General features: G+C 35.7%; 6 protein-coding genes and 12 long non-coding RNA genes across 18 annotated transcripts; 14 read left to right on the forward strand and 4 right to left on the reverse strand.

The window, feature by feature from the left end:
• Nucleotides 1-9: 9 nt before the first annotated feature.
• Nucleotides 10-15,241, reverse strand: sib1 (ferrichrome synthetase Sib1). Its single transcript, NM_001018499.3, has 2 exons — nt 8,712-15,241; nt 10-8,481 (listed from the first exon to the last, which is right to left on the reverse strand). Exons 1-2 carry the CDS (start codon nt 15,082-15,084, stop codon nt 80-82), a joined length of 14,775 nt encoding a protein of 4,924 aa, NP_593102.1. The 5' UTR covers nt 15,085-15,241; the 3' UTR covers nt 10-79.
• On the forward strand, nt 1,691-2,682 carry SPOM_SPNCRNA.2371. The gene has a single exon (NR_191739.1). It is a non-coding gene; the product is annotated as a non-coding RNA (long non-coding RNA).
• Nucleotides 2,828-6,887, forward strand: SPOM_SPNCRNA.2372. The gene has a single exon (NR_191740.1). It is a non-coding gene; the product is annotated as a non-coding RNA (long non-coding RNA).
• On the forward strand, nt 10,168-10,460 carry SPOM_SPNCRNA.2373. The gene has a single exon (NR_191741.1). It is a non-coding gene; the product is annotated as a non-coding RNA (long non-coding RNA).
• Nucleotides 11,981-12,417, forward strand: SPOM_SPNCRNA.2374. Its single transcript, NR_191742.1, has one exon. It is a non-coding gene; the product is annotated as a non-coding RNA (long non-coding RNA).
• Nucleotides 12,618-12,841, forward strand: SPOM_SPNCRNA.2375. Its single transcript, NR_191743.1, has one exon. It is a non-coding gene; the product is annotated as a non-coding RNA (long non-coding RNA).
• Nucleotides 13,386-14,685, forward strand: SPOM_SPNCRNA.2376. The gene has a single exon (NR_191744.1). It is a non-coding gene; the product is annotated as a non-coding RNA (long non-coding RNA).
• SPOM_SPNCRNA.2377 lies at nt 14,796-15,029 on the forward strand. Its single transcript, NR_191745.1, has one exon. It is a non-coding gene; the product is annotated as a non-coding RNA (long non-coding RNA).
• A 1,108-nt stretch (nt 15,242-16,349) lies between the features above and the next one.
• Nucleotides 16,350-18,330, forward strand: sib2 (ornithine N5 monooxygenase). The gene is made up of 2 exons (NM_001355990.2): nt 16,350-16,437; nt 16,510-18,330. Exon 2 carries the CDS (start codon nt 16,582-16,584, stop codon nt 17,875-17,877), a length of 1,296 nt encoding a protein of 431 aa, NP_001342942.1. The 5' UTR covers nt 16,350-16,437; nt 16,510-16,581; the 3' UTR covers nt 17,878-18,330.
• Nucleotides 18,314-19,054, reverse strand: SPOM_SPNCRNA.694. The gene has a single exon (NR_151062.1). It is a non-coding gene; the product is annotated as a non-coding RNA (long non-coding RNA).
• On the forward strand, nt 18,476-19,805 carry ies4 (Ino80 complex subunit Ies4). Its single transcript, NM_001018501.3, has one exon. It carries the CDS (start codon nt 18,724-18,726, stop codon nt 19,306-19,308), a length of 585 nt encoding a protein of 194 aa, NP_593104.1. The 5' UTR covers nt 18,476-18,723; the 3' UTR covers nt 19,309-19,805.
• Nucleotides 19,717-21,246, reverse strand: SPOM_SPAC23G3.05C (RGS domain-containing family protein). Its single transcript, NM_001018502.3, has one exon. The coding sequence runs from the start codon at nt 21,118-21,120 to the stop codon at nt 20,089-20,091; it is 1,032 nt and encodes a 343-aa protein (NP_593105.1). The 5' UTR covers nt 21,121-21,246; the 3' UTR covers nt 19,717-20,088.
• On the forward strand, nt 19,904-21,186 carry SPOM_SPNCRNA.2378. The gene has a single exon (NR_191746.1). It is a non-coding gene; the product is annotated as a non-coding RNA (long non-coding RNA).
• Nucleotides 21,247-21,357: 111 nt separating the features above from the next.
• On the forward strand, nt 21,358-21,571 carry SPOM_SPNCRNA.2379. Its single transcript, NR_191747.1, has one exon. It is a non-coding gene; the product is annotated as a non-coding RNA (long non-coding RNA).
• A 541-nt stretch (nt 21,572-22,112) lies between these two features.
• Nucleotides 22,113-22,411, forward strand: SPOM_SPNCRNA.2380. The gene has a single exon (NR_191748.1). It is a non-coding gene; the product is annotated as a non-coding RNA (long non-coding RNA).
• A 33-nt stretch (nt 22,412-22,444) lies between these two features.
• nop58 (U3 snoRNP protein Nop58) lies at nt 22,445-24,487 on the forward strand. Its single transcript, NM_001018503.3, has 3 exons — nt 22,445-22,519; nt 22,561-22,663; nt 22,732-24,487. The coding sequence occupies exons 1-3, from the start codon at nt 22,504-22,506 to the stop codon at nt 24,137-24,139; spliced, it is 1,527 nt and encodes a 508-aa protein (NP_593106.1). The 5' UTR covers nt 22,445-22,503; the 3' UTR covers nt 24,140-24,487.
• Nucleotides 24,488-24,659: 172 nt separating this feature from the next.
• SPOM_SPNCRNA.2381 lies at nt 24,660-25,801 on the forward strand. Its single transcript, NR_191749.1, has one exon. It is a non-coding gene; the product is annotated as a non-coding RNA (long non-coding RNA).
• On the reverse strand, nt 24,704-26,025 carry snf30 (SWI/SNF complex subunit Snf30). The gene is made up of 2 exons (NM_001018504.3): nt 25,544-26,025; nt 24,704-25,392 (listed from the first exon to the last, which is right to left on the reverse strand). The coding sequence occupies exons 1-2, from the start codon at nt 25,744-25,746 to the stop codon at nt 24,771-24,773; spliced, it is 825 nt and encodes a 274-aa protein (NP_593107.1). The 5' UTR covers nt 25,747-26,025; the 3' UTR covers nt 24,704-24,770.
• Between the last annotated feature and the right edge of the window lie 191 nt (nt 26,026-26,216).

Raw genomic sequence — 26,216 nt, forward strand, 5'->3', positions numbered from 1 at the left:
CTACTTAAATTGTGTTCTAACAGATATATATATTATTTATATAATAATAATGTAGTTGTTACCTAATTTCGGCTTCAATTTAAAGTTCAATTTCCTTAATAATTGTAACAAAATTGTTTATAAAAACACTGGCTTCTCTTTTGGAAAATATAGACGATTGGCAGAAAAGACCAATTTCGAGGTAACCATCTCGAATTGCCAACTCAAAATCTAACTTGGGTTTGTTTCCAAACAAAATTTCACAACCATCAATGGTGGTTTCAACTTCGTTAATCTTTAGTTCCGCATTGTTGAGTTTCAACGGGTATACGCTGAAAACTTTACTTGGTTCATTGTTATCACCAGTTGACAAGAAATTTACTGCGATATCCATCATGCCATGAACAGGGAGATCCAGCAAAGATATGTATTGTAGGTTTCCCGAAATCTCATTCAAAAAAGACTGAATTTCGAGAGCTATTTCACCTAAAGGTCTGAAAGTATCTGTAACTCTTAAAGGAACCACATTGAATGTTGGAAATAGCAGTTCGTCAATGTTGTCAACGTCTAGTGTTCTTCCAGAAACATAGATTCCAAAAACCACGTCTTCCTGTTTGACTTCGTTTGCTAGAAGGCGAGCAAAAACTGCGAACGATACGCTTTGTACTGTCAAACCACGCGAGCGTACACTTGAATAAACTGTATCTAGAGAAAATAATTTGGGAAAGAATAGTGTTATTTCTTGAGAGGCAGAAGGTTTCTCCAAAAACGTATACGGTTTATAATTCGTTAAATAATTGTTCCAGAATTTTTTACGAGATAAGCCAACAGCAGGATCAAGAACTGTTGAAAGGAATAGTTGCGAGTTTTGTTGCACAATAGTTAAGCTATCATCGTAGTACATCTTAGATAAATAGTTGATCATGATATCGAGGCTCCATCCATCGTATAATGCATGATGTATTGTTAGACAAAAAACAAATTTTCCGCTAGTTTCGATAGTCGCTATACGAAGAGGGACTTCTTGTAAAGTAGTGTTAGTAACTAATTCTCTTTTCTGAATCTTCAAGCAAGTATCGTGCAAGTTGTCAGTTATGTAATGTTCCCAGGGACATTCAAAAGACTTAAGGACTATTTGCAGCAAAGGATAACATGGACTCGAAGATCTTATGAAGGTGGTACGCAGAATATCAGATGATTTGACTAACTTCGCCCAAGCCAGTTTCAATTTTAATAGCTCAATCTTTTCTTCAGTAGTGTAGAAAAAAGTATGAAAATACTTCTTCTTCTCCGTATTGTACCACGCATTTAATGCATACATTTGTCCGGCAGAACAAGGTAATATTTTTTGAACTAAATTAATCGGAATATTTGATGGAAGTGTATTTAAGTATTCATCAAGTTGAAAACTAGCAATATCAAATGAAGAAGATGATTCTTTCTTTTCATATTGCAAATAGTGAGCTAGTTTTTCTATTGAGGAATGTTGCAAAATATCTGAAACACTAACGTTGAGTCCCTTGTTTCGTAAATAAGAACATAAATGAATCGAGCGAATAGAATCCATTCCTAACTGGAAAAAGTTATTGGAAATATCTACAGAATCCTGTGGTAAACAGATAATTTTCGAAAACCCTTCGAGAAGAATTTTTTCAGTCTCATTTAAATGAATTTCATGTACCGCCGACAAAATTTTCAAATTATCAGCGGAAATGGAATTATAGATATTCAGAAGCTTTCCCTCATTTTCGGAGTGATCAAGGGATCTCGGAAGATAAGAAACTGGAACCAAAATATCTGGGACCATTGCTGAAGATAAGGTGAGACGAAATTTCTTGATATAACTTTTGAGCATTCGAATAATTTCTTCATTGAGAACCAAATAAGGAAACTTTGCGTCAGGCTCAGGGAAAAGGATAAAAACAACTAACACACGCTCATCGATGATTAAGAGATCGCAGTCTGATATAGCTTCTTCAGTAAGCAGTAGATTCTCTCGAAAGTCTTTCAAATTGATCTGATATTGCCGGTACTTAACAAAGTTGGAAAAGTTAAAAGTCAGTTTTTCAAATGATCCCTTAGTTAAATTCGAGAATATCTTGTCAATTGTTTGTAATAGTTGATTAGCAACGTCGCCATCAACACGTGCTAAATCTAAAGAAGTCAACCAGTTTAGTGTGTCTCCTTGTATCTCAAACTGTATTGCTATCGGATAATCAACCGCTGAATTATCTGTTACCACGTTTAAAAAAGTTTCCGATTGGGAGGAGTCAGGTAAATGTTGATATACTAGAATGCTTTCCATGGGTATTGCCGCGACGTTTCCATATGTTTTGTAAATCCAAGACAACGGCGTATGTTGCTGCTTTGCTAAATTAATCAACATTCGTGAAGTCTTTTTTAATGTCTGCAATGCGCCTTCAAACTTAATCCTTACAGGAATTGTATTCATACAAGGGCCCATAACAGTTTCTGCACCTTCTATGTAAGTTCTACCCGACAAAACTGTATGAAACACAATGTCAGGACAATTTAGTACAGAGGCTATATAATAACCCCATGTAAAAAACACCAAGGACTGAATACTAACCCCGTACAATTGACATGCCAGTCTTACTGAAGGTAAAGATACTGTAGACATCATAGAACTCATAAACTTTCCATTGTTGGACAAGAACGGTAAGGGCTTAGGAATAGAGAGGTTCTCGAAATATTTAAACCAAAAGTCATAATCGTATTTTAAAGAATAAAGTTGAATAATGTAGTCTTTAAAAGGTTTTCTAGAATTACCTTGTTCATCTCTGTATAGCTGCATTAACTCGTCATACATAAGAGACAAACTCCAACCATCATATAGGGAGTGATGCATTTGCACAAACATGTAGTTTTTGGCTCCTATTTCAAAAAACTGAACATAGTAAGGTGGATTTTTGAAGGGGTCAAGGAATCTTTTGGCCTCCTCATCATGCCGTAAAAATCTTAAAGTATCTTCAATATTTGTAAATCTTGAAGGCAAGATTTTTATTTGATTTAAGCATGAACGAGCTTCAAACTTATCAACAATTTGAATAACCATCGGCTCACTTGAATCTTCAGATATAGCGAAGTGTGTTCTTAAGATTGCATTTTTCTGACACAACCTTTTCCAAGAATTCTGAAGCTTTTCCAAACTTATTTCGGCGTCTAAACTAAATAACACATCATTTTGATATAAATTTTTCTGATTCATCGTTTCAAGAAGTAAACCACTTTGAATCGGAGTTGCCGGATAACAGTCTTCTGCGTCTTGATCTGTTAAATACTTGCTCAATAGAGTATTTAGTGTACCGAATTCATGCTTTAAAGAAGTCGAATGGTTAGCAGATGTCTCACATAATAATTGTAAGATTCTATAAAATGTAGGCTTCTCCATTAATAAACCAATATCTAGTTTGCCAATTCCAGCTTCCGAAACTTTAGAAGCAAGCCAAATTAAGTCAATACTGTCAATTCCAAACTCGTGAACAAAAGTATCTCTTTCAAAATCGAGTTTCGTTATTATAACTTTAGGAGATAAGATGGTGATCAACTTTTTCAAAACATCATTCCAAACATTTGGTATATATTGTTTCACTTCTGGTTGATTTGGCATGAGAACATTTGGTCTCGATGAGATTTTAGCGTTAGAAGTTTCTAGTAAAGAAGACAAATAACAATCGTATGAATCTAATAAGCCGATAATTTCTGTTTGCCCAATGTACTTGAAATTCGAACTAAGATGTAGGTTCATAGTACCGTCAACATCTTCCTCTATTTCAAGGGCCAAAGGATAACCTGTGTCTGTGCTTTCAGAGCTAAAAGACCAAGGGAATTCACATTGCTTTATTACGGAAGGGTGAAGGTTATAAGTGAACAAAACGTTAAACAATTCACTACGACGTAGCCATTTCTTTATTTCACGAAGAGAGGTTTGATGATATGGTATCATAGAGGCTAACGTCAGTTGACAACGCCTAACTAAACAATCGAAGGACTCATCCTTTTCTAAAAACAGTGGAAATGGAATAGTGTTGAATAAAGGCCCCATTACCTCTAAACAATCCATTGATATTTCAGAACGTCCAGAAACAACAATTCCCACGCAATTAATAGCGCCGATTGAATTAAGAAAGCATATCCACGAGGTTAATAATGCGCTATTCACAGAAGCTTTTAATACCGACCTACAAATTGTTGAGAGTTTGGCAGAAGAAATTGATAGCTTGTGACCAAGAGTAATGGCCATATCAAGCTTTCCTTGGAAAATCGGGACGTAGATATTCTTACTCCTAAATAAATTCAACCAGTATTCTTTAGTGTCTTTTTTCAGGGAAGTATTGATCAACAGTTGTCTAACTATTTTACTATAACGAGGTCTGGGTGCAAGAGTTTTTCTTGAGCACAATCTCGCAAGATCATTGAGCAAAAGATCTAAAGACCAACCATCGTAAATTCCATGGAATAAAGTAACCGTCACCAAAAAGAAACCTTTTTCACATTTCAAAGAATATCGAACTGTTTTTATTAAAGAGTCATTGTTCAGTACATCTACTTCGGCTATAAAATCGGACTTCCAAACAACCTGAAAGTATTCCCCATCTGATTTTAAAAAAGATGACCGCAGTACCTCATACTGTTTCCTTAAAAGCTTGAAATTGTTAATAAACTGATCAGCTTGTTCGCGCTTTTCGAAAAGAAAAAAAAAAGAGTTATAATAATTTTCATTATTACTCCTTTCAAGTTCAAACAACAATCCCTCGACAAGTGGTAAACAAGGGTTAATAAGTTCAATGTACTGATGGAATGGAAATTGGGAACAACTGGGTAGCTTAATAATTGAGTTTACCTTTATCGAGTCTTCTAGTTCCTCGTTAGTTTGGGTATTTAAAGCAAATCCTAAATTTGAAATAGTACTGGAAGTTAAAATCAATGAAGGGTTAGCATTATCATATCCTGATTTTCGCAACAGGCCTGATAAAGCCACAGCTGATATGGAGTCCAGTCCTAACTCAAAAACAGACGTTTGAGGTGAGATATCAGTAACCTTAACATCAGAAAAATCAGCAATTATTTTCAACAATTTAGGTTCGACAACATTGGATCCTTCGTTGTCGTTTTCCTCTCTAGCTGGAGCAAAAGAGGAAAGTTGCCCTAACGATAACCGTGAAAACTCCTCAATGACCTTCTTTTTATCAAATTTATTAGTTGGTGTCAACGGAACCGAGCTAATAAAAACATAAAAACTTGGCACCATATATTTGGCCAAACTCGCTTTACATGCACTGTTTATAAATCCAATTAAGGAAGGATCTTTATGGTCGTGAACAATCAAATGAGAAGCAGATATGCCCTTGACATGGATAAAAGCAACCAACTGCTGCTTTCGAAGTACTGGATGAACGACAGCAAGAGTATACACTCCAAGTATCTTTTCGGAGGAACTTTTTATAACAGCATTAATTTCTCCAATCTCGATGCGCTGGCCACGTAGTTTGATTTGATCGTCCGTCCTACCGCAGAATTCTAAAGAGTTATTATCTTTTAACAACCTTCCCAAGTCCCCAGTATGATAAATACGATCATTGAATCTTCTATCGAAATAAAACTTCGCATCAGTCTGTTCAGGCAAATTGAGATAACCTTTGGCAACTTGATTACCTCCCATACAAATTTCCCCTAAACCTCCTAACAATACAGGTACTTTTGTTTCTTTAGAAAGTATGTAAGTACTACAGTTTGGAAAAGGTGGTCCAATATTTGAGACTTTTGCGTTTTTTGGTACTTTTCTGAACGCGCTAGCTCCGATTGTAAGCTCTGTCGGGCCCCAAAAGTTGTACAAAACTCTAGTATCGCCCCAAATATTAAGCAATTCTTGCTTAATTTGTTCGCCTCCTGTAATAAATACACGAAGAAGGGGTGCAGTTTTCGGAGTTAGGATGGATGCAAGTGACGGTGTTAAATCAACATGAGTAATTTTGAGAGCACTAATGGCAGTAGGAAGATCCTGTAGAATAAGGCTTTGTGGTGCGGCTACCAAAGTAATCCCAGTACTCCAACTAAAATATTGTTCAAGAACGCTAACGTCAAAATGAAATGAAGCGAAAGCTAAGAATCGAGAGTTTGTATCCCATTCACCTGCAAATTGGTCTTGAAAAGCCAGCATGCACTGAACAACATTGTGATGAGTCAAACAACAACCCTTGGGTTTTCCAGTACTTCCAGAAGTATACAAAACGTATGCTAAATTTGAATCTTCAAAATCTTTAGTATATGGATTTTCAATGTTGTTGGAATAATTTCCAGGATCAGAAGCATCCAAGATTGTTACGTTGATAGAAGCATTTAACAATTTTGTGTAAAGCTCACCAGTTGACATTACTAATACGGCTGTCGAATCAGTTACAATGTAACGTATTCTTTCAGTAGGCGCTGATACATCTAGAGCCAAAAAGCAACATCCGGCTTTAAGAATAGCCAACATTGATATAAAGGCCTCGATGCATTTGTCAAAATAAACAGCAATGATTGAGCCCACTCGAAACCCATAGCTTTTTAAATTGTGAGCAAGTTTATTGGCACGTTCATTCAATTCCGAATATGTTAAACGAATTAACTGAACCGAATCTTGATTAATGTCAAGAGCAAACTCTAAAGCACAGCTATTTGGTGATTTCTGCGCAAAATATTCGACAAACTGATGTAAATATTTTATCTCAGTAGGATAATCTCCAACTATAGCAGGTTTGATAGATAATAATTGCGTTGGCAGAGAATTTTCCAAAATTTCAATTTGTTGTAAAGGGTTGTTAAATATGGTGGTTAATATGGCGTTAAATTGATCCAAAATTAATGATGCGTGGGCTTGAGGAATATAATTGACAGCTGAGTTAAGAGTAAGTTCTGAGGTGGATTCAGAAAATCGCATCTCAAGTGCCACAGGAAACTCGATGAATCCCTGAGCTTTACATTCATCATTAAATAGTTTCAACGGTATATCATTGTCCACGTAAATAGAAAAAAGAGAGCTAAATAGCTTCTCTGAAGGACCTAGATTTAGCCATTTTTTAATATCGAGTAACGAAGTAAACTGAAATTTGTTTGCATCCAAATTGAACTTTTGTAATTGCCTGAGGCAGTCTTCAACAGTACCTTGAAGCTTAACAACACAAGGAATTGTCGTCACAGTTGGAAATATATTGTCATCAACGTCAGTTAAAACTGATTTCCCAGACAAAACCGTACCAAAAACTGCATAATTCTCTGCACAATAAGAAGCTAGGATTTTTGCCCATACCAATTGGCCCAAAACTTGTAGAGTAACATCATGAGCATTGCACCATTTGGTTAAATTTGTATAATTAAGTGCACATGGCTTTTTAGTGAGCATCCTATCTTCATTGTCAATGCGGCAAGCAGTCAGACTAGGGAAGTTAGTCGGTTGAAAAGACAACAGCTGTTTGATCCAAAAAGCTTTGGCTTCTTCGTAATTAGCTTTAAGGAGCTCTATTTGGCGAACAATAGGTTCGTGATTAAATTTACCAATTGGACTATTCAAGCTTTTTTCAACAAGTCCAAGTATTTTACGTAATGAACTCTCATCGTACAAAGCATGATGCATTATAATAATCAGGAAGGTTTCTTGGGAAAATGTTCGGACAAATATTAATGAATATGGAAGAACGTTTTTCCCCTGAAGTAAATCGCGCCTTTGGAGTTCTAGATATTCATTCAAAACCTTTTCTACAGATGCCGCGTGTAACTCCATGCTCCAAGGTATGTCAACTTTTGAATAAGTTACTTGACAAAACGGGCTACGTTTATGTTTTGTAGTTTGGAACTTGGTGCGTAGAATTGAAACATTTGATATTACATTCTCCCAAGAAGAGCGTAATAATAAAGGATCATTGTATTTTTGCAAATGGAAGACCGAATAGTTCAGATAATCCTTTCCACCATTTGTATAAAAGCGAGATAACATACTGCATTGAGAAGCCAAGCATGGTAATATTTGCTCAATTTTATCACATAACGTTTGAGGTATCAATATCTGCTTCCTGATGTCTTTAAAGAACTGATCGATTGACTCATGAATCTTATCATTTCTTGTATGAGATTCCGTTCGCCTTCTTTTAAGCTTTCGAATCAACGAATTGATGGTTGAACTATTAAGAATGTCTAAAGCAGAGATTCGAAGATGAAATATTTCGCGTAAATCCTTGGAAAGTTGTATAGCAGATATGGAATCTATTCCGATTGTGGAGAGCTTCGTGTTCAACGATAGTTTTTCGAAAGGTATTGAGGCAAAGTCAGAAATGGTCAAAATGACTTTCTCTTGAAAGCCATCCAAAATGTTGTCATTTTTCGGGAACTCATCATTATCAACTTTAAAAATGTAATTATCATCATTCAATAAATCGCGAAGTTTATCAACGTTAATTTTTCCCTCTATGTCCAAGGGCATGCTGTCTATAAATATAAACGATTCTGTCTCAATAGTCAAGTCATTAAATTCTCGAAGTTGCTGATTTTCCAAATCAATTCATGTAACCTTGTGCTCGAATAATCAGAATGAAACCTTAAAGCCAAAAAAAGGATAAATCTTTTAGAGCTGTTAGATGATTTTATAAAGCAAGCGTTAACAATATCCATCACTTCTGAACAGATCTGGCTTGTCATGCAAAGATGATGATGATGATGATAGTCATTTCCTCTACTTTTCTTAATATATTCAAATTCTCCACCTGCCAAAATCCGCACAATATCTCCCGTCCGGTAATAAGACCTATTTTCAAAAGTAAAGACACGTTGGCTATCCATCATCGTATTGCCAGATTTTTTTACACTAGCAATGCATAGCTCACCACTTGAGCCAATGGGTGCTAATGTGTTAGTATCAGAATTGACAACAGCAAAAATTAATCCTTTTAAGGGGATGCCAACCATCATAATATTCGATTCTAAGTATTCAGTTGCTGGAACACATGAACATATAAGAGGTTTAAAAGCATAAATATAAGAGAGACGGGAACCCCAGGATTTTATCATATAATTGTTTATAGGTCCTTCATAGCAATAAAGTCGTTGGATGCTAGGAATGTCTTCACCCTTAAGGCTTGCAGCAATTGACGAGGTGGTAATTAAATGAGAAGCATGAGTGGCCAGTAAGAGAGGCTTGAGATTATTCTTTAAAAAGAGTTGTGGACCAGATATTAAAGTGCAGCCAAAAAACCAACACATAAAACAATCAAACATTTGACAAGCTGTAGAAGAAGGTGCATACTGAAACCATCTAGAAGAACTAGGAAAACAAGTCGAATCAATGAAAGAAATGATAGAATCCATGAAAGAAGAAGATTCCATCATAGTTAAACCTTCTGCTAATTCATAGCTAGGAAAAATAAAGGCAGAGCTTCTACTTTCATTGGGGATTTCCACAGTAGGAAGCTTGTCAACAACCTGCCTGAATTTGTCAATTTCCACTTGATTGACATCCTCAAAAGGAAGAAATTTGTCTACTATAAGCAACTTAACATTTGTTCTTAGTAAATTCTCCTTTGCAAAGTTCAAAGAGGAGCAATGCTCTAATGGGAAAAAAAAGGCTCCAATCCTTAACACTCCTAACATTAAGGAATAATAATCTAACGATTTATCAATAAAAACGGCAACAACATCATTTTTTTTTATACCAATGCTATGAAGCCAGTAGGATGCTTTAATTGAGTACTCGCTAAAAAATTTATAAGAATAAATATTTTCCTTATCAACGTTATAAACGAAATGTAGAGCGATACTTGAGGGGTGCTCATTTGCTTCTTTTTCGAATAGAGTTATAATGTCTGCATTTGTGTCAAAATTTGTATGGATTGGCGGTGGAGAGCTTGGCGATCTCGAAATCAAATTGTGCTTTTCCAAAGAGGTATACAATGGAACTGAAGTTGAAAGTCCATAATGCACATAGTGCTTCAAAATAGTTTTATAAAGGTTACAAACTAATTTTCCTGACTTTCCAGTCCCAGTTCCAACTAATGTGAGCGGAGAGTCATCACTGCCTAATAGCAGTTCAATTATAAATCTCATATCCATAGACGATGATTCATTTAACAACTTCCAAGGCCCAGTTCTATCGCTCAAAAGTTGAGGCTGTATTATAAAAACTGTGTCGAAAAGTGACTTCACTGTCAAACTCTTACAAATCGATTGCACAGAAGTCATTTGATGTTCTTGCAATGTTTCCTTAAGTCTCTGAAGTTGTCCACACACTTCAGCAAAGGATAATTTACTGTCGAGCAAGACTCTTAAAGGAAACGAATTAAAAGTAGGAGCCACAAGAGAAACAACTTCATCAACAGGTACGTCTCTTCCGCTGATAATGTTACCAAAGCAAATGTCTCTGCTATTAAGCAAAAAAGATAATGTTTTAGCCCAACAACATTGCAAAAACGTTGATGTAGTAAATGAAAACCCGTTACATAAGTCATCAATTTGGGAAAGAGAAATAGAAAGGTTGCATTTGTAAGTCCTTTGCTCAGGGTTTATATCTTTACAAAGTTCGGGAAATTTAGAAGGTTTAAACCCCAAAAATATCTTAGACCAAATCTCCAAATCAACATTTTTATTGTAACGGTGTAAGTAGGATATAAACTTAAGCATTGATTGAGAACCTTTGGGATTTTCCTTACGCAATAAATGATTAATGTCATCCATTATTAGTTGAAATGCCCACGCATCATATAAGACATGGTGTATGCAAAAAAGCACATAATTTTTATTTTCACCTTGAAGGAAAAAGATTTGTATAGGTACTTTTTTAGAATCTAGCAAAGGTATCTCAGCAAGATTATATTTCGATAAGCTTTCGCCTTTGTAAGGCAAAACCTGGAAATAGAAGTTGGGTTCATTTAAAACCACTTGACAATAAGGATATTTTTTTGACCTTGTAACAAAAAAACAAGTTCGAAGAATTGGTAAATTATTCAGTAAAGTCTTGAAAAGGAGGTAGATTTCTTCTTGAGATGATTTACCTGTTTCAAATAGATACTTATTATAGTAATATTCAACACCATTTTTTTCCGAACTGGCAAGCAAAGCTTGTTGCATAGGAGTACAAGGAAAGTACTGGAAAGATTCAATGTCTAAGTTCGCTTCATGCTGGATGTCACTGACTTCATAAAAAGTAATCTCATTGTCAGCTGATAACGTTTCAGTCGGTAGAACTAGTAATTCGCACAATGAAGCAATCGTGGGATTTGATTTCATATTTGGTATTTTTAGGTTACCAATGCCACTGGATTTTCGAAGCAAAGAAAAAAATCTCATAGCACAAAGAGAGTCAAAACCATAATTTTGCAAGTTTTCAAAAACATCAGCAGAAAGTACGGTATTGCCTAATATTTTAGAAAGACAACTCCTAACAAGTTTTTCTTCTCTTTTACTAAAACCTGTCCTAGCTTTAGATTCAACATGATTATGCTCGGTAATTGTAACATTGAAACTTGCATGAGTCTGAATTTTAGACTCAATGTTGTATAAAATAAAATTAAGGATTTTATCAAAATCGTTTAACAAGTTATTTAGTAGCTCAGAGCTCAAATAACCGGTAAGTTTAAATTTATAACCTTTATTTTTTTCGATCTCGATCAGCAAAGGCTGTTCAACATGGTCAGTTGAATGTATTAATGAGATGAAACTTTCGTCGACAGAAGGTATTCCTGATTGCTGATAAATTAATATACTCTCAAATAAATTGGAAACTAGTAATTCTTCTTGAAAATCCGAAATTGCCATAACGGAATGTTTCAAAACGAAACTCAATTCTTTAAACAAGTTTTGACAAAGATTTTTATACGACAATTCATCATCCAGCTTAATGCGAACAGGCAAAGTTTGCATACATGGTCCTATAACATAGTCAACGTTTGGTAATAAACTGTTAACACGCCCTGATACAACAGTGCCTACTAAAAAGTCGTTTGTTTTCAAGTATGAGGAAAGAACAGTAGACCAAGCTGTTAAAAAGAATGATAATGGAGTAGTTTGAAGTTGCTTACAAATGTTTTCAACACTGAGCAGGCTGATATTTGAGGATAATTCAACAACACCCATCTTCTCACGTTGATAAGATAAACTTTTGAATTTAAAATCCTTCAAATATTTTTTCCAAAAGCTTATGCAATTTTTGTAGTTCAGTCGCCTAAGCGATTCTAATTCCTGAACATAGTCTTCAAATTGTGGGACGATCGTAAGCCGTCTATCGTGAATCAGCATGAATAATTGCTGCATAATAATATCGATGGACCAACCATCGTATAAAGCGTGATGCCAGACAATGCTGAGATAACAGTTACTGGAGTCATAAATTACAGCAGCATCCAATGGACCACTGTTTAGAAATTGTTCATCAAATTCTTTGGTAGTAAAATGTTTTTGAATGCACTCTAGGCAATTCTTTGAATACGAATACAATGGAGGCTTCTTTTCAAGAATAAACCGAGTAAATCCCTCATTTTCGTCCAAAGCAAAGCCATTACTCAGTATAGTATGTGTATCTAGTAATTTCTCCCAGGCAAGCTTAACTTTTTCAGGTGAAGCTGCAATTTTAAAAACAGTGTGATTGAAATATAGATTTCCATTATTTGAGAACGATTCATAGAGCATTCCTTTTTGAAGTGGTGTGCATTTATTAAGAAAATTGTTCTTTGACTGAACTTCGTTGGGTTTGAGTAAAATTAAGCTCTCAGCTATTTTGAAAACCACTTTACTAGTCAAAACAATTGATGGATTTGCCTCAAAACCTAAGGACCTAATCTTACGCACGAAATAGACAATATCTAAAGAATCCAATCCCAAGTCAAAAATCGACGAAAACCGAGAAATAGATACAACAGAGTTAAATCTCTTTTCACATATTTCATGTAACACATTAGCGACTAACAGTTCAGATTGATTAAAGCTAGAGAAATCAGTAGAGTGTTTATCAGAAGCAGAAAATTGAATTTTCAATGCTTTGCGATCTGTTTTTCCACTTGCTAGTCTTGGAAACCCAGGTAAGCCAACGTATTTTGTTGGGCACATCCAACTAGCAAGGTGGGATTCAGCGTGCTTTCTCAATTTCATTTCGTCGCCGACATAAAAAGCAACCAAATTGTCGCCAATTTTTTCAATAGCCAAAGAATCGACGGAGGGTGCTAATTTTGATTCAATTTCTCCAATTTCAATACGCCTACCTCTTATTTTTATTTGCATATCACCAGCAATCCTCCCGAATATATATAATTTCCCATTTATTATACGGCCCAAATCGCCAGTTCGGTAAATTGACAGAGTTTGTTCGTTATATTGAACCTCAACAAAGGCCTTTGCATTAATCTCTGGTCGATTAATGTATCCACTAGACAACTGTGGGCCAGCAATACATACTTCTCCTAGAAATCCTTCATGCAACACATGCGGCTGAGAATCTTCAGTAGGAAGTGAAACAACGCATATTGTTGCTGATTGTAATGGCACGCCAACTAAATAAACCGTGGTTAACGCTTTGGAAGGATTAAGCGTAACATGTATAGCTGCTTCTGTCGGACCATAAGCATTTACTAAACGTTCTCCCCAAAAGTCAATGATTCTATTAGTGAGCAACTCACCGATCGTTATGAGCATTCGAACACTTGTAAATAATTCCTTATTTTCGTCAAGCGAGATAACATTAGCAACAGTGGGTGTTAGTTCCAAAGCAGCGATTTTATAATCATATATTAAATACTCCAAATTTCCGATCAAGTTCTGCCTTTTCGAAGTCACCAACGTCAGACCGTTATTCCAATTTCCAAAAATTTCAAAAACCGATACATCAAAGGTCACGTTGGCAAACTGCAACCAAGCATCACCACGTTCAAGCCCAAACATTGGATATAAATACCCGTGGGATTTGATAGAATTGGTAGCAGCTCGATGAGAGATTGCAACACCCTTGGGATTTCCAGTTGAACCAGATGTGTACAGAACATAAGCAACGGAATCAAGGCTTTCAGGAAAGGGAAAGGGGGGTATCTCATCATCGACTTTGATCTCCATTGACTCATTATACTCAGGAACCTTTAATATAATTGTGTTATTAGGAAATCGATTAACAAACTCTTCAGAGACAATAGCAAAAGACGCATCAACATCTTTACTGATAAAGTGGACCCTTTCAGTACGAGTTTCTACATCAATGGGACAATAAGCATTACCACTGTAGAGGATTGCAAGAATACCAACGAAAAGAGCAGGTGAATGAGATACCATAATAGGAACTACCTCATTCTTACATGTAACGAGTTTGGAAAGTTTTATTGCCAAAGAGTGAAGCTCGAGAAAAGAAAATGATCTAAAGGTATCCTCCAGATCATCGCCAATTTCATATATAAACTTCAAAGCATCTTGATAAGGGTGAGAAAGAGTATTATGATAAAAACACCCGTGTAAATAATTAGCAAGAGATGAAGAGTTTAAGCATAAATCGGAACAAGGAGAATTAAGGATGGAGAAGGGGAGGTCGTAATTAGTGATTTTTGAGTTAATCATGAAAAAAAGTAATCTTGCTAAATCATCATCAAACAGAGACGAATTCCATTTTAAAGTAAGGAAATTGGGAGAACAGACAAAGGCTATGTCGGCAACCACATCCATAGATCGAAAAGCGGTTATGTCTGAAAAATAAGATAAAAGTTGATTCAAACATGGTTTAGATGATTCAAACAAATCGTCAGCAAAGGATGGATCTCGACGCGAAGTGAAAACGGCAGAATGTAGTTTATGTAGGTGAAAAACTTCTAAGGGTTCTAGTTGGGAGTTTGTAGAATGATATAAGTAGCATTGGCAATTTTTAGGATTAGTATTAGGAATCACATCGTCTGAAACAGGAAAAAAAAAGAATGAAACTTCTCCACCAGTGATACCACAAAACAGCCAACTCCAAGCGTCCAAAAATGCAGAGTAAGGATGTGAAAAGGGAAGTGATAAAACGTGATAGGGGGCATCACTTGACGGCCGCATAGGACCTAATTGAGAAATTTGAGTTGAGAAAGCATCTTCTTCATTTGAATTCTTCATAAGTCTCAATCAAAAAATTTAGTGACACGGAAATATTTTATAACGAAGGTGTTGTTTCACAAATGTATCAATAGCTAAAGGATGTATTAATCCTTCATTAAAACACAGTAGCAGTAAGAACCAAGTAGAGGAATATCCTGCTAAAATATGGATGCTTGTAATATTACACCACCCTTGCTTAACGAAGTTTAGTTACGTGATTTGGCGCAGCCTTAAAGTTCGTTATAATGTGCAATCAAAAAGGCCTGTCTAAACAAGGCAATCAACAAACTGGAAGTTTTTCGGGTGACTATTTTCATCGGAGTTTGCTCTTTTAAGTGAATTTTTCAATACTTTCGAAAGATCATGAAAAGCCTCATTACTAATCTTTTCCGAAATTTAAAATGGAGAGATATCAAATGAAGTGCATGTGACCTAGATTTTCGCTTACAATATTGCCCACTTTACCACCTTATATTTATCAGATCGATAGAGATCGGATGAAGAGAGTCTAGAAGATCAACGCGGGGTGCCGGTCGGTAAACCTGAGTCCAAGTAAAGGGGACTTTTTGTAGTGGAAAACGAATGAATAGAGTTTTCCATTTTTTCTGATGTCTCATTTAATCGATGCCATTCTATTAAAAAAAATGTGTTGTAACACACTTACCACTTCCTTTTCGCTTTACTCCAGATTTGCTTCCGCATAGTTCAAAAAACTACGGACTTGCGAGATACAGAGCATGCGACCGCAGCATAGAGAAAGTGGATGAAAAGGGGAGGGAAAGAAGATGACAGAGAAATATAGACCTTGGTATGCGGTAATTTTAACGATTTTCAAATAATTTCATAACAAAGACTCGGTTTTCCGTAATACTAAATTTGGCAGTACACTTTTCACCTTCTGTTTATACCTAAGAATACAAAACGATGCTTAATTTTAGGCACTTCTTATTTTTTGTTTATTCGTATGTACGCGAGGAGAAAACATATACCTGGCGATGCTTTGTTTTAATTTCCCATAAAAAAAGAATTTCGCTCAAGAAAAACAGAATTTTCATTTCACCATCCTCTTTTTTTTAACGGTTGTTTATGCTTCGAGATTTTCTCGGATTTCACAAAATTTCCACCTTAACTGCAGTTACGTAAGGGCTTAGCGCTATGACGGAGAAAGCGCGACATATGTTATCGAAAGGGAATGGACTCCTTAAAATACATGTGCTCATATACTTCCATTATATAGGCTCATTTTCGCACGTATTGTGGGTTGGATAACAATATTTTAAAATCGACCAACAATCTTCTTGCAAACATTTGTAGTAGTGCTAGCCTAATTAATTTCAAAAAGCCGCGCATTCTAGAATATCGTGAAACTTGGTAAGTATGAAAAGGAAAAATATGTTTTTTCGGATAATGGAACCAAGTTTTCTAATATTATTGCTTGCTTAGGGAAAATCCCTAATTATCTAATTAATTCATTTCGTCCCTCTTTCTTAAAAAAAAACCTTTGGAAATAAGAAAATGACTGAACCTCTAGATTTAGCAATTATTGGATTTGGTCCCGCTAGTCTTTCTTTCCTTATTGCTTTGCATGACCATTCGGAGGAGCCCTTAAAGAACAAAAAAATCCGCGTGTTTGAAAAGTTGCCCACGTTTTCCTGGCATGAGGGTATGCTGATTCCTGGTTCAAACATGCAAATCTCATTTGTAAAGGATTTGGCAACGCCCAGGGATCCTACTTCTTACTTCACCTTTTTAAACTATCTACATTCGCATGGCCAGGAACGATTATCTGGTTTCCTTAACATGTCCACCCTAGAGCCATCTCGTTACGAATACCATGACTACTTATGCTGGGCAGCCAGCCATTTCTCCAAGTTTGTCGAGTACAACGCTAACATTAATAAACTCCATTACGATGCCGCAACTGATCTGTACATTGTGGGTCACGGTGATACTCAATGGCAAGCGAAAAACATCATTATTACTACGGGTTGTCAGCCGTATATACCACCATTGTATAAATCAGTCGACAGTCCACTTATCGTCCACTCCAGTAAGTTCATGTCAGATCATAGTCAAAAGTTGCTTCGAAATTCCAAACACGGCATTCTCGTCGTGGGATGCGGTCAATCTGCTGCTGAAATATGGAAACACTGTCATTACTCTCTCGACCCCAAGACCCCTTTGGCAATGTGCTTTCGCAATTTGGCCCCAGTTCCCAGTGACTCAAGCCCTTTTGTGAATTCGCTTTACTTTGACAGCCATAACTCCCATTGGTGGTACAACCTTCCCACTGAAGCTAGATTGAAAGGACTAAGCGTTGGCCGTACTACCAATTACAGTGTTGTCAAAGAGTCACTATTGGAGGAGATGTTTAAGGAGTGCTACTTGCAAAAACTGAGGTATGGTCAAGAATTCCATCAAATAATGGGTGATACAGACATTCAGTCGATTAAGAACGAAGGCGATCATTTAGTTGTTCAATTGACTAGTCAAATGGACAAAAGCAAAAAGCCTGAAACTCGTAAAATTGATGTCCTGTATGTAGCTACTGGTTATGATCATGAATCATTCGATGTCTTAATGTCCTCCCTTTTTCCCAACTCGCAGGGCGCTCAAATTTCTGAGGAGTACTGTGTACTAAACGCCCCAAGTAAACAGGGAAAAGTCTATGTTGCCGGCATTACCAGCAATCAACACGGAATCGGCGAAACCCTTCTTAGCTGGGCTGCTATCCGAGCTGGTGGTTTAGCCAAGGAACTGTTTGGTCCGAGTAAACCAACTGCTCGGGTCCCTGCTTCTTATCTTAATTGATTCTCAGCTTAACTATTCACCTCATTTGATGCTTCGCCGTCTTTCATTATCTTTTATTCTTTTTACAAGAACATAGAGAAATCTTCGACTTTTGCATTTTCTTTTGAACCTTTTATTCGGTTTACGAATCTCTACACTGTATATTTGTATAGATTTCGATGACTTGGTCAATTTAAAGCTACTGTGAATATTTCCCTTCATTCGCCCTTTCATGCCTTATTTCGATAGTAAGTCGTGCTATCCCAATTTCTTACGTGACAATAAAAGGTATTTTGACATTCCGGTCGATTAAAGACGACTTGATACAGATATCCATATAGCTATAATGTATTTTGCTAAATTCGAGCTTACTTTTACTTAAAGACCCAAATTGACATACAAAACGTAAGCAGTGAGTATGCTTAACATTATTAAATAAATTAATTTTGATTTCACTAAAATATTTAAGCGCGCTTATTCGTAGAAAAATTATCTTCACTGCAAAGCATGTTGTTCGTTAAAGAAATTTTATGTATATACACTGGAGACATGACGGTGCACCAAGTCCAAGCTGGCGAACTATGGGACGGCAGATCCCAACGGTGGAACACGTTTAGTTGATACTTTCCACCTCGCATTCAAATTTTTTTCCTGTCTTCTCTTATTCCAAGTTACCTTTCAATTTTGGTCTTTAAGAAAGGTTTCCATCTTATTGCTAAATAATTTGAAGAGAGATAAATTTAAAGAAAAGGAAGTTTAAGAAGTTTTTTATCCTTTAATCAGTGTTTTCGATTTAGTTAAAAGAGTTCGAAAGTTATTTGCTTGGTGCTCTTACAAATTACATATTTGGGTAATTATAAACATATAATGAGCGAAACTTTAGTATTACATTTAAAAGTGCCAACTGAAAGGTTTCGAGAAGTTTTAAGTTCCTTGAAAGAGAAGCAAAACTTTACTGCATCACCATCTTCTCAACCAAAACCACAAGAGCGGCCATTCCAGATGAAAAAACCTCGGGCTCCTTACGGAATGGGCCCAAGAGCCATGAAGCGCAGAGAAAAAGCAGAGAAAGAGAAGTTAGGAGTTGTTAATGACGAATTAGCAGAATCTTCCAAACCATCTTCGGGTGCTGCGACACCTACGCGTTCAGCACCAAAATCGAGTGCTGGACTAATTAATTCGGGTCTGAGAGCCCTCGATCGTTCTGGCAAACCTTGTCGTCGTTGGGAAAAAAAGCCTATATCCATTCGAAGTATTTCTACCATTGTCTGGAAATTACCTTTATGGATTGGTACTCCAGATTCGATTCCAAACACTCCAGAATTACCGGTTAAAACGACACTCGACTCAGTAAATGAAATTGCTGCTGCACTGTCAACACATGCAGAGTCTAGTCCTATGGATGCTACTTCACCTGTTGACTCAATGCCTGAATCTGCAACTGGTATTTAAATTCTTTGTACCTTTACGTTATTATATAAGAAATCAAGGCTCACGTTTCTCCGGCTGGACCGAACATTTAGAGAACATTAATACGGAGCTTGTATGTACAAACAGAGCAGTACCCTAATTTATTCTCCTTTATTTCCTTTATCTCGAGTTTAATACTTTCCTTGGATAAGACTTGCTATTAATGCGGTTTTCTTTCCCCTTATAGATCTACTTCAGCTTCTAAAATTTAAATCCTTCTATTGGCAATCCTCTTTACAAACCGTAACTTCAGTATATGCAAATAAGTGTTTTATTGAAAGAAACAATGGTGAATCAGTGCTGTTTAACTATTCAATCCTTATTTTTTTTCTTTTACCTATGGTTGATCTTATATTAGAGCAATTATATTAAAAACAGTTTAACAATGCTACAACAAGAGAAATGGTTGTGAGAACAGGTTGAACTATTTAAGTTTGATTAAATAAATAGAAAAAAAATGTAACAACGTTAATGTCTAATTTATTGTAACTAGGAATTAGCTTTGTAAAATTCAAAACAGTATAGAATGATTGAATCGATAGGAAATCAGATAATTTTGAGTGCCTTTTATATTTTAAAAGATAGGACCGAAAGATTGAATCGTAAAAAGAAGAATATCGGAAATGCAACATGCAAATTAAATATTGAATAATTTGATTTTTAAAAGAAATGACTAAACAAAAAGAGGATCCACAACTTCAAAAAAACAAAAGAATGATAAAAAAAATGCAAAAAGGAGTGGAATGGAACGAAATCGACAGGTTATAGACGAATAGAAGGAACACAGCTAAATATTGCTGTGTTTGCACCCACTATTAAAACAATTATCGAAAGCACGAATATTGCACGTCTGTTTAAACTTAAGCGAATGGAGGGTTGCAAAACTTTCTCATAATGAAACGGTTTAACTTCTGAGTATCCCAATAAGGCAAGAACAGGATCATGTTTAGACCACGTACATATAAGGTTATAAAAACCAAAAGCAAATGGAAGAAGTGTCCATACCCGCTTTCTCCTTGAGTAGTCTAGGAAAATACCGCAAAAACCTAGCCAGTAGGCAGCAAAGGTAGACACATAACCAATAATAAATCTCCCTGTGCAAGTTAAAGGATTGAGGTTGTGCTTAAATTTGTGGTTGAGAAAGCGATAGTAGGCGGGTTTGAGAAGGAAATTGAGAAGATAAGTTTCGACGTCTTCAAACAGACGCAACTCGTCTTGTCTTTGATGTTCCTTGCAATCTAAAATAGGTTGAACGAGCTGTGGTGGTAGCATAACTTCATGTGGAGATGCTGGATTGAAATATTTTTCGATAATAATTTGAGTAAACATTTTAACTTGCTCTTTACTGATAACCGTTGATTCCTGCGTTAAACTTTGAATATTTGATGTCAAAAGGTTTTTTAAATAAGCAGCTCTATCTTTAGAGAGTAGTAAGTCTGAGGAGTTGATAGTTTGTTCATTGGATAATTCTTCAAGAAGAAGAGGACCAAAATTTGGCCAGTACACTGTACTCAAATCTTCAAGAGAAAGGCTTGCTGACCTAAACCGCGTAAAGTGGTGAGGACCAAGTGTGGAACTGCTTTCTGTATTCAAAGAAGTGCTAGTAACACCAGCTTTGTATAGACCTCTTATATGCTCTCGAAAGAGAAATTTGTGAAGCATAATATCAAGAAACAAATCTAAAAATTCTATTGCATTTTCTTCATCACGTATATAAATGTAAAAGTTGTATAAACTCAACGGTGGAAGATTTTTTTTGGTTAAAACTTCTGAAACTCTCGGGGCGGAAGCCATTCAGACAACCACCTCAAGACAAGTACTAGAGTTCCTAAATTAATCCGATTTTAATGTGTATCAAAAAAAATACAGCGGATTGGTTCCGCTTTAGTTTCAAATGTCAGATGACACAAAGTGGTGGTAACATCTGAAGTTACTAAATTAACATTCTACACTTTACTAAATAAAGGTGATTTGTGGAATGCAATAGAGCATACCATATTACTGTAAAAAATTAATAATAAATTTTATAGAATTATAGATAAACTAGTAAGCTTTACTTGATACCTTATCCTCGATAAACAGATACACCTTTTCTACAAATATTTTTTTTGACAAGCATTGAGCCTCAGTTCAAATGTCACCATATTTGCATTTAATTAGATAAAGAATACTAAGCAGGATTGATTGTGTTCCAAAAGCCAATACACTCAGCGATAACTAATGTAAAGTTAATATGTAAATTTCGAAACTTTGTAGAATGAAAATCAAATAAAATCTTCTGATTAGGAAAAAAGGTTCTGAAATAATTTAATGAACTATTCATTAAAGCAATGGGATTTTCATATTATTTTTGATGGTATATTAAACTTATGTATTTCTGTTAAAATGGACGTAAAAAATCAAACATATTTCCTCATGGCTGTGTATTATTTATTGTTTTCAAAGGTTACTGATTGATATTGAACAATAAAGTGGGTTTAGATTTAGATTGTTTACTTTAATTCTTATATTCATGGCATCAATTCCAATTATTGTTGGCTTAATTTTTTCATTTTCAGGTAATTTTTTTATCTATGAAAATTAACAAGCGCTTTTCATACTTTTGTTGTCAAATCAGAACCAACCCATTTTTGTATTATTTAATTGAAGCGATTTGAATTCATGTTTACTTTTTTGTTGAAATAAAGTAGTGTAATGGAAACTAACAATAATAGTAAATTATTTCTGTTACATACGCTACGTTGTATTTCGTTTTTTACCTTCCACTTGATCGTGATAATCAATAACCGTAAATTCGAAATAATATTACTAGTCCAGTTTTCTATTAAATATTTAACTCGAGTAGACCTCAGCTTTCTATAGCTTACAGCTCGTTTGCTAGCTATACTTAGTGTTACGCCCTTAAAGTTTCATTAGTTTTATTTCCCTTATTAACACAATTAACGGAGCTTGTACGATGTAAAGGTCATATAACGACCTTGAGTAAACTTCGTTGATTTGAAAATATCGTTAGTAAACTTAAGGACAACGCAGCACACATCATTAAAGGACAGCTACGGTAATTATAATAGCGAGTGTAAGTTTGGAGTATGCTGTGTTTCAGTCATTTAAAATTTCTGCGCTTCTCCAACTTCACCAAAACTTCCAATCCGTTTTGGTTTGTAAAAAGTCGCAGAGATGTTTATTCTTACTGGTATGTGAGGAATTTTTTTTATATATCTAACAACATAATAGAGACTGCGGCGGGTTATGCCATTTTTAAAGCAAAGGATAAGTTGTTGAAGAAACGTGATGCCCTTATTGAGGATTTAAAATCTCCTGAGGGAGCTTCAAATCTGTATGTTTGTTGCATGCAACAATTGATTAAATGTATGATGAGAATTAACTTGCTAACACTGAATTTAGCTTAAAACTACAATCATTCGCCAAGTTTGAAAGTACTGTCGATGCTCTCGACAATGTTTCTGCTCTTGTTGAGGGCAAGGTTTCTTCCAAATTATCCTCTCTCCTAGAAGGGTTATCTGACTCAAAGAGCTCCACGCTGGTTGTGGCTGACCCTAAACTCGGCAATGCTATCAACAAATTACCAGGGTTGGAATTTGAAATAATTTCTGACTCTTCCGTTCAAGACTTGTACCGCGGTATAAGAGAGCATTTGTCTTCTCTCATTTCCGGATTGGCTCCTTCTGATCTCAATGCTATGTCTTTGGGTTTATCTCATTCTCTATCTCGTCATAAACTTAAGTTTTCTCCGGATAAAGTTGATACGATGATTGTTCAAGCTATTGCATTACTCGACGATCTCGATAAGGAACTCAATACCTATGCTATGCGTGTTCGTGAGTGGTATGGTTGGCATTTCCCTGAGATGGGCAAGATTATTCAAGATAACCTAGCTTATGCTCGTGTTATTAAAGCCATGGGTATGCGTACCAAATGTAGTGAGACCGATTTTAGTGATATTCTTCCGGAAGAAATTGAGGCAACTTTAAAGAGTGCTGCTGAAATTTCTATGGGTACAGAGATTACGGAAGAAGATTTAGACAACATTGTTATGCTTGCAGATCAAGTCCTTGAGCTTGCTTCTTATCGTGCCCAATTATCTGAATATCTTCGGAACCGTATGCAGGCTATTGCCCCCAACTTGACTGCTCTGGTAGGTGAGTTGGTTGGTGCTCGTCTTATTGCTCATGCTGGTTCTCTGATGAATTTGGCCAAGCAACCGGCTTCTACAATACAAATTTTGGGAGCTGAGAAGGCTTTATTCCGTGCTTTGAAGACAAAGCATAGTACACCTAAATATGGTCTTATTTATCATGCAAGTTTGGTTGGTCAAGCGAATTCTAAAAATAAGGGTAAAATTGCTCGAGTGTTGGCTACGAAAGCTGCTTTATCTTTACGTGTTGATGCATTATCAGACAAGGATACTACTAATGGTAATATTGGTTTGGAAAATCGGATTCGTGTTGAAAACCGTTTACGTTCTTTGGAGGGTGGAAAATTATTACCATTGCCTACAGCTCCTGTCCAACAATCTAAAGTTCAAATTAATGGTACCTCTGCTTACAGTACGGCTACCGATGCTGTTACAAAAGATGCTGAAGAATCTCAAGAGGATGTAGAGATGGACATTGTAATCGAGAAGAAGAAAAAGAAATCTTCAAAGCTCAAAGAAGCAGACGGAGAATCAAGCAAGAAGGAGAAGAAAGAAAAGAAGGATAAGAAGCACAAGAAGAGTAAGAGAAAATCTGAGGAATCCGAAGATGGAGAATCTCCAAAGAAGAAGAAAAAGTCCAAAAAGTCAAAGGATTGAGTAGGTCGTTAGAGCAAATTCCATTAATGTTTTAAAAAGGAATTATCAATTCACTTATTGTTATACAATAATGCTTTCTTTTTTTAAAAAAGGTTGAGCTTGTTTAGAGGATAACGACTCAAGTTCAAAGATTATTTAGGTTCTCGTTATCCATTTTTGTTTTATATTATACTGGAAACTTTCAGAGTTATCATTATTGGCTTTTTAATCTCTAAACTTGGTCAATTTAGTTAAATTATGGCATCAAAAAATTCAAGTTTCAATAGCGTTTTAGATTCAAAAGGTAATTAAGCGACACCACTTTAAAATTGCTTTACACATCTGTTGTAATTTCCGCCAAAAATTTTTGTATGGCATTCATTTGCTTGTGCTATAGTAAAATTGTAAACATATCGTCGTTTTAGATAAATTTATTGATTTGGTTTTCGCAATTGAAATTTTAGTAATGTTGTGCTACCCATTCCTAATTTCCTAAACAAATTTAGATCTTAGTGGTCAAAATTTACTAGTTGCATAAAAATTACATGTAAGGCGTCCGCTACATTGCAAGTCTTACGTTTAGATAAATGATCAATTAAAACATAAAATTACAGGACATAGCTTTTCTATATCATAAACTTCAAAAACACCACTATTTGTTAAATTCCATCCCCTGTTGATATCTTTGCATCAATGCTCGAGCCTGAACTTGAGCTTGTTGTGAATCAAAAAAACGAGATTGCTCATTTTGAATGTTGGGCGTTCCCGAGCGATTTGAGGACCTCGCTAAGTAGTTATCCGTTCGGAACTTTGAGTAGTTATTGTTGGGAGGTCCCATAGAAGTTGCTGAAAATGTTTGAGATAGATTAGGATCGGGTATGTTATGAGAATTGTTTGAAGGAGCACCAGTAAACGAGTTCAATAAGTCTTGTTGGGCCTTCAGACTATTGGCTCCCTGCATTGTAATATAAGAGCCCGAGGAAACAGAATCTGAACGAGTTAATGATGGATTGGCTTTCTCTTCTTGCTGCATAGTCCCTGTATTTCCATGTAAGTCTGTGCCATTTGCATACGAAGACGAATCCCCATTTGAAGGAGGATACGATAGTGTAGATGTCTGAGCGATTTGAAAATATTGCCGGAGTTCTTTGTATAACGGCTCGAGTTGAGGTAGACTTTCAGGACACGAAAGTGGCGGAGTTAAAACTTGCATTTGACGGGGTGAAGCAATTGATACTACAAAAGCTAGATTAGCTTTGAGACGTTGTATATAACTAGTAAATGAATTAGTAACAACGAAAAAAATATAATGTAATAAAAGAGAGACAGTGCGAAGCGCAATTTGAGGAGCCGAAAATGGATACACACAATGAATATCCTTCCGCAGCTAAGTGTGCACGTAAGCAAAACATTTCAATCACTTACCTGTTGAAAAGTTCAGTAGATAAAGCCCGTTGCTCCAATGTCGAATTTTGCGCCGTCTTAATATGCTGAAGTTCTAAGCATTTCCATAAAATCAAACGATTAATTTCTAATAATTTGTTCGCCTTTTCAACTTCCATTGGATTAACCTGTCCGGTTGGGCTCGCGGAGTTTACTATCGGTGGACTTTTCGAAACAAAGCTCATTATTACAAACGTAGTTAACTTAAAAAGGAGATATAACTTAAATAACCAGTTTTTTTAAAAAATTTGTTGTAACTTCTTGTGTTTAAAACCCATTAACTAGGAGTAATGGTAATATATATATATATTTTTTTACAAATGCGAATTTTAGAGTCTCTGATGAATACTGTCGTTAAAAAGTATAAAACAACCTTTAAATGCTATATGGTAATAAACGTGAATGTAACAACACTATAACAATTCAATAGCGACTATATTCCAATAATGACAAGTCAGGTGTATAGTTTAAGCACCTCTAACCTCGGGCAAATAAATTTCTTATTTTACGGAACATTCAAATTCGACTGAATAAGATTGTTGATAACTTTTCAAATATATGCAATAGAATAAATAAATAATAATTATTTAGAGACTAAAGCTGATTTGCACGCTTCATTAACAGAGATAATATTTATACAATTCAATAACAACAC

Source organism: Schizosaccharomyces pombe, assembly GCF_000002945.2.
Source record: "Schizosaccharomyces pombe strain 972h- genome assembly, chromosome: I".
Taxonomy (NCBI): Eukaryota; Fungi; Ascomycota; class Schizosaccharomycetes; order Schizosaccharomycetales; family Schizosaccharomycetaceae; genus Schizosaccharomyces; species Schizosaccharomyces pombe.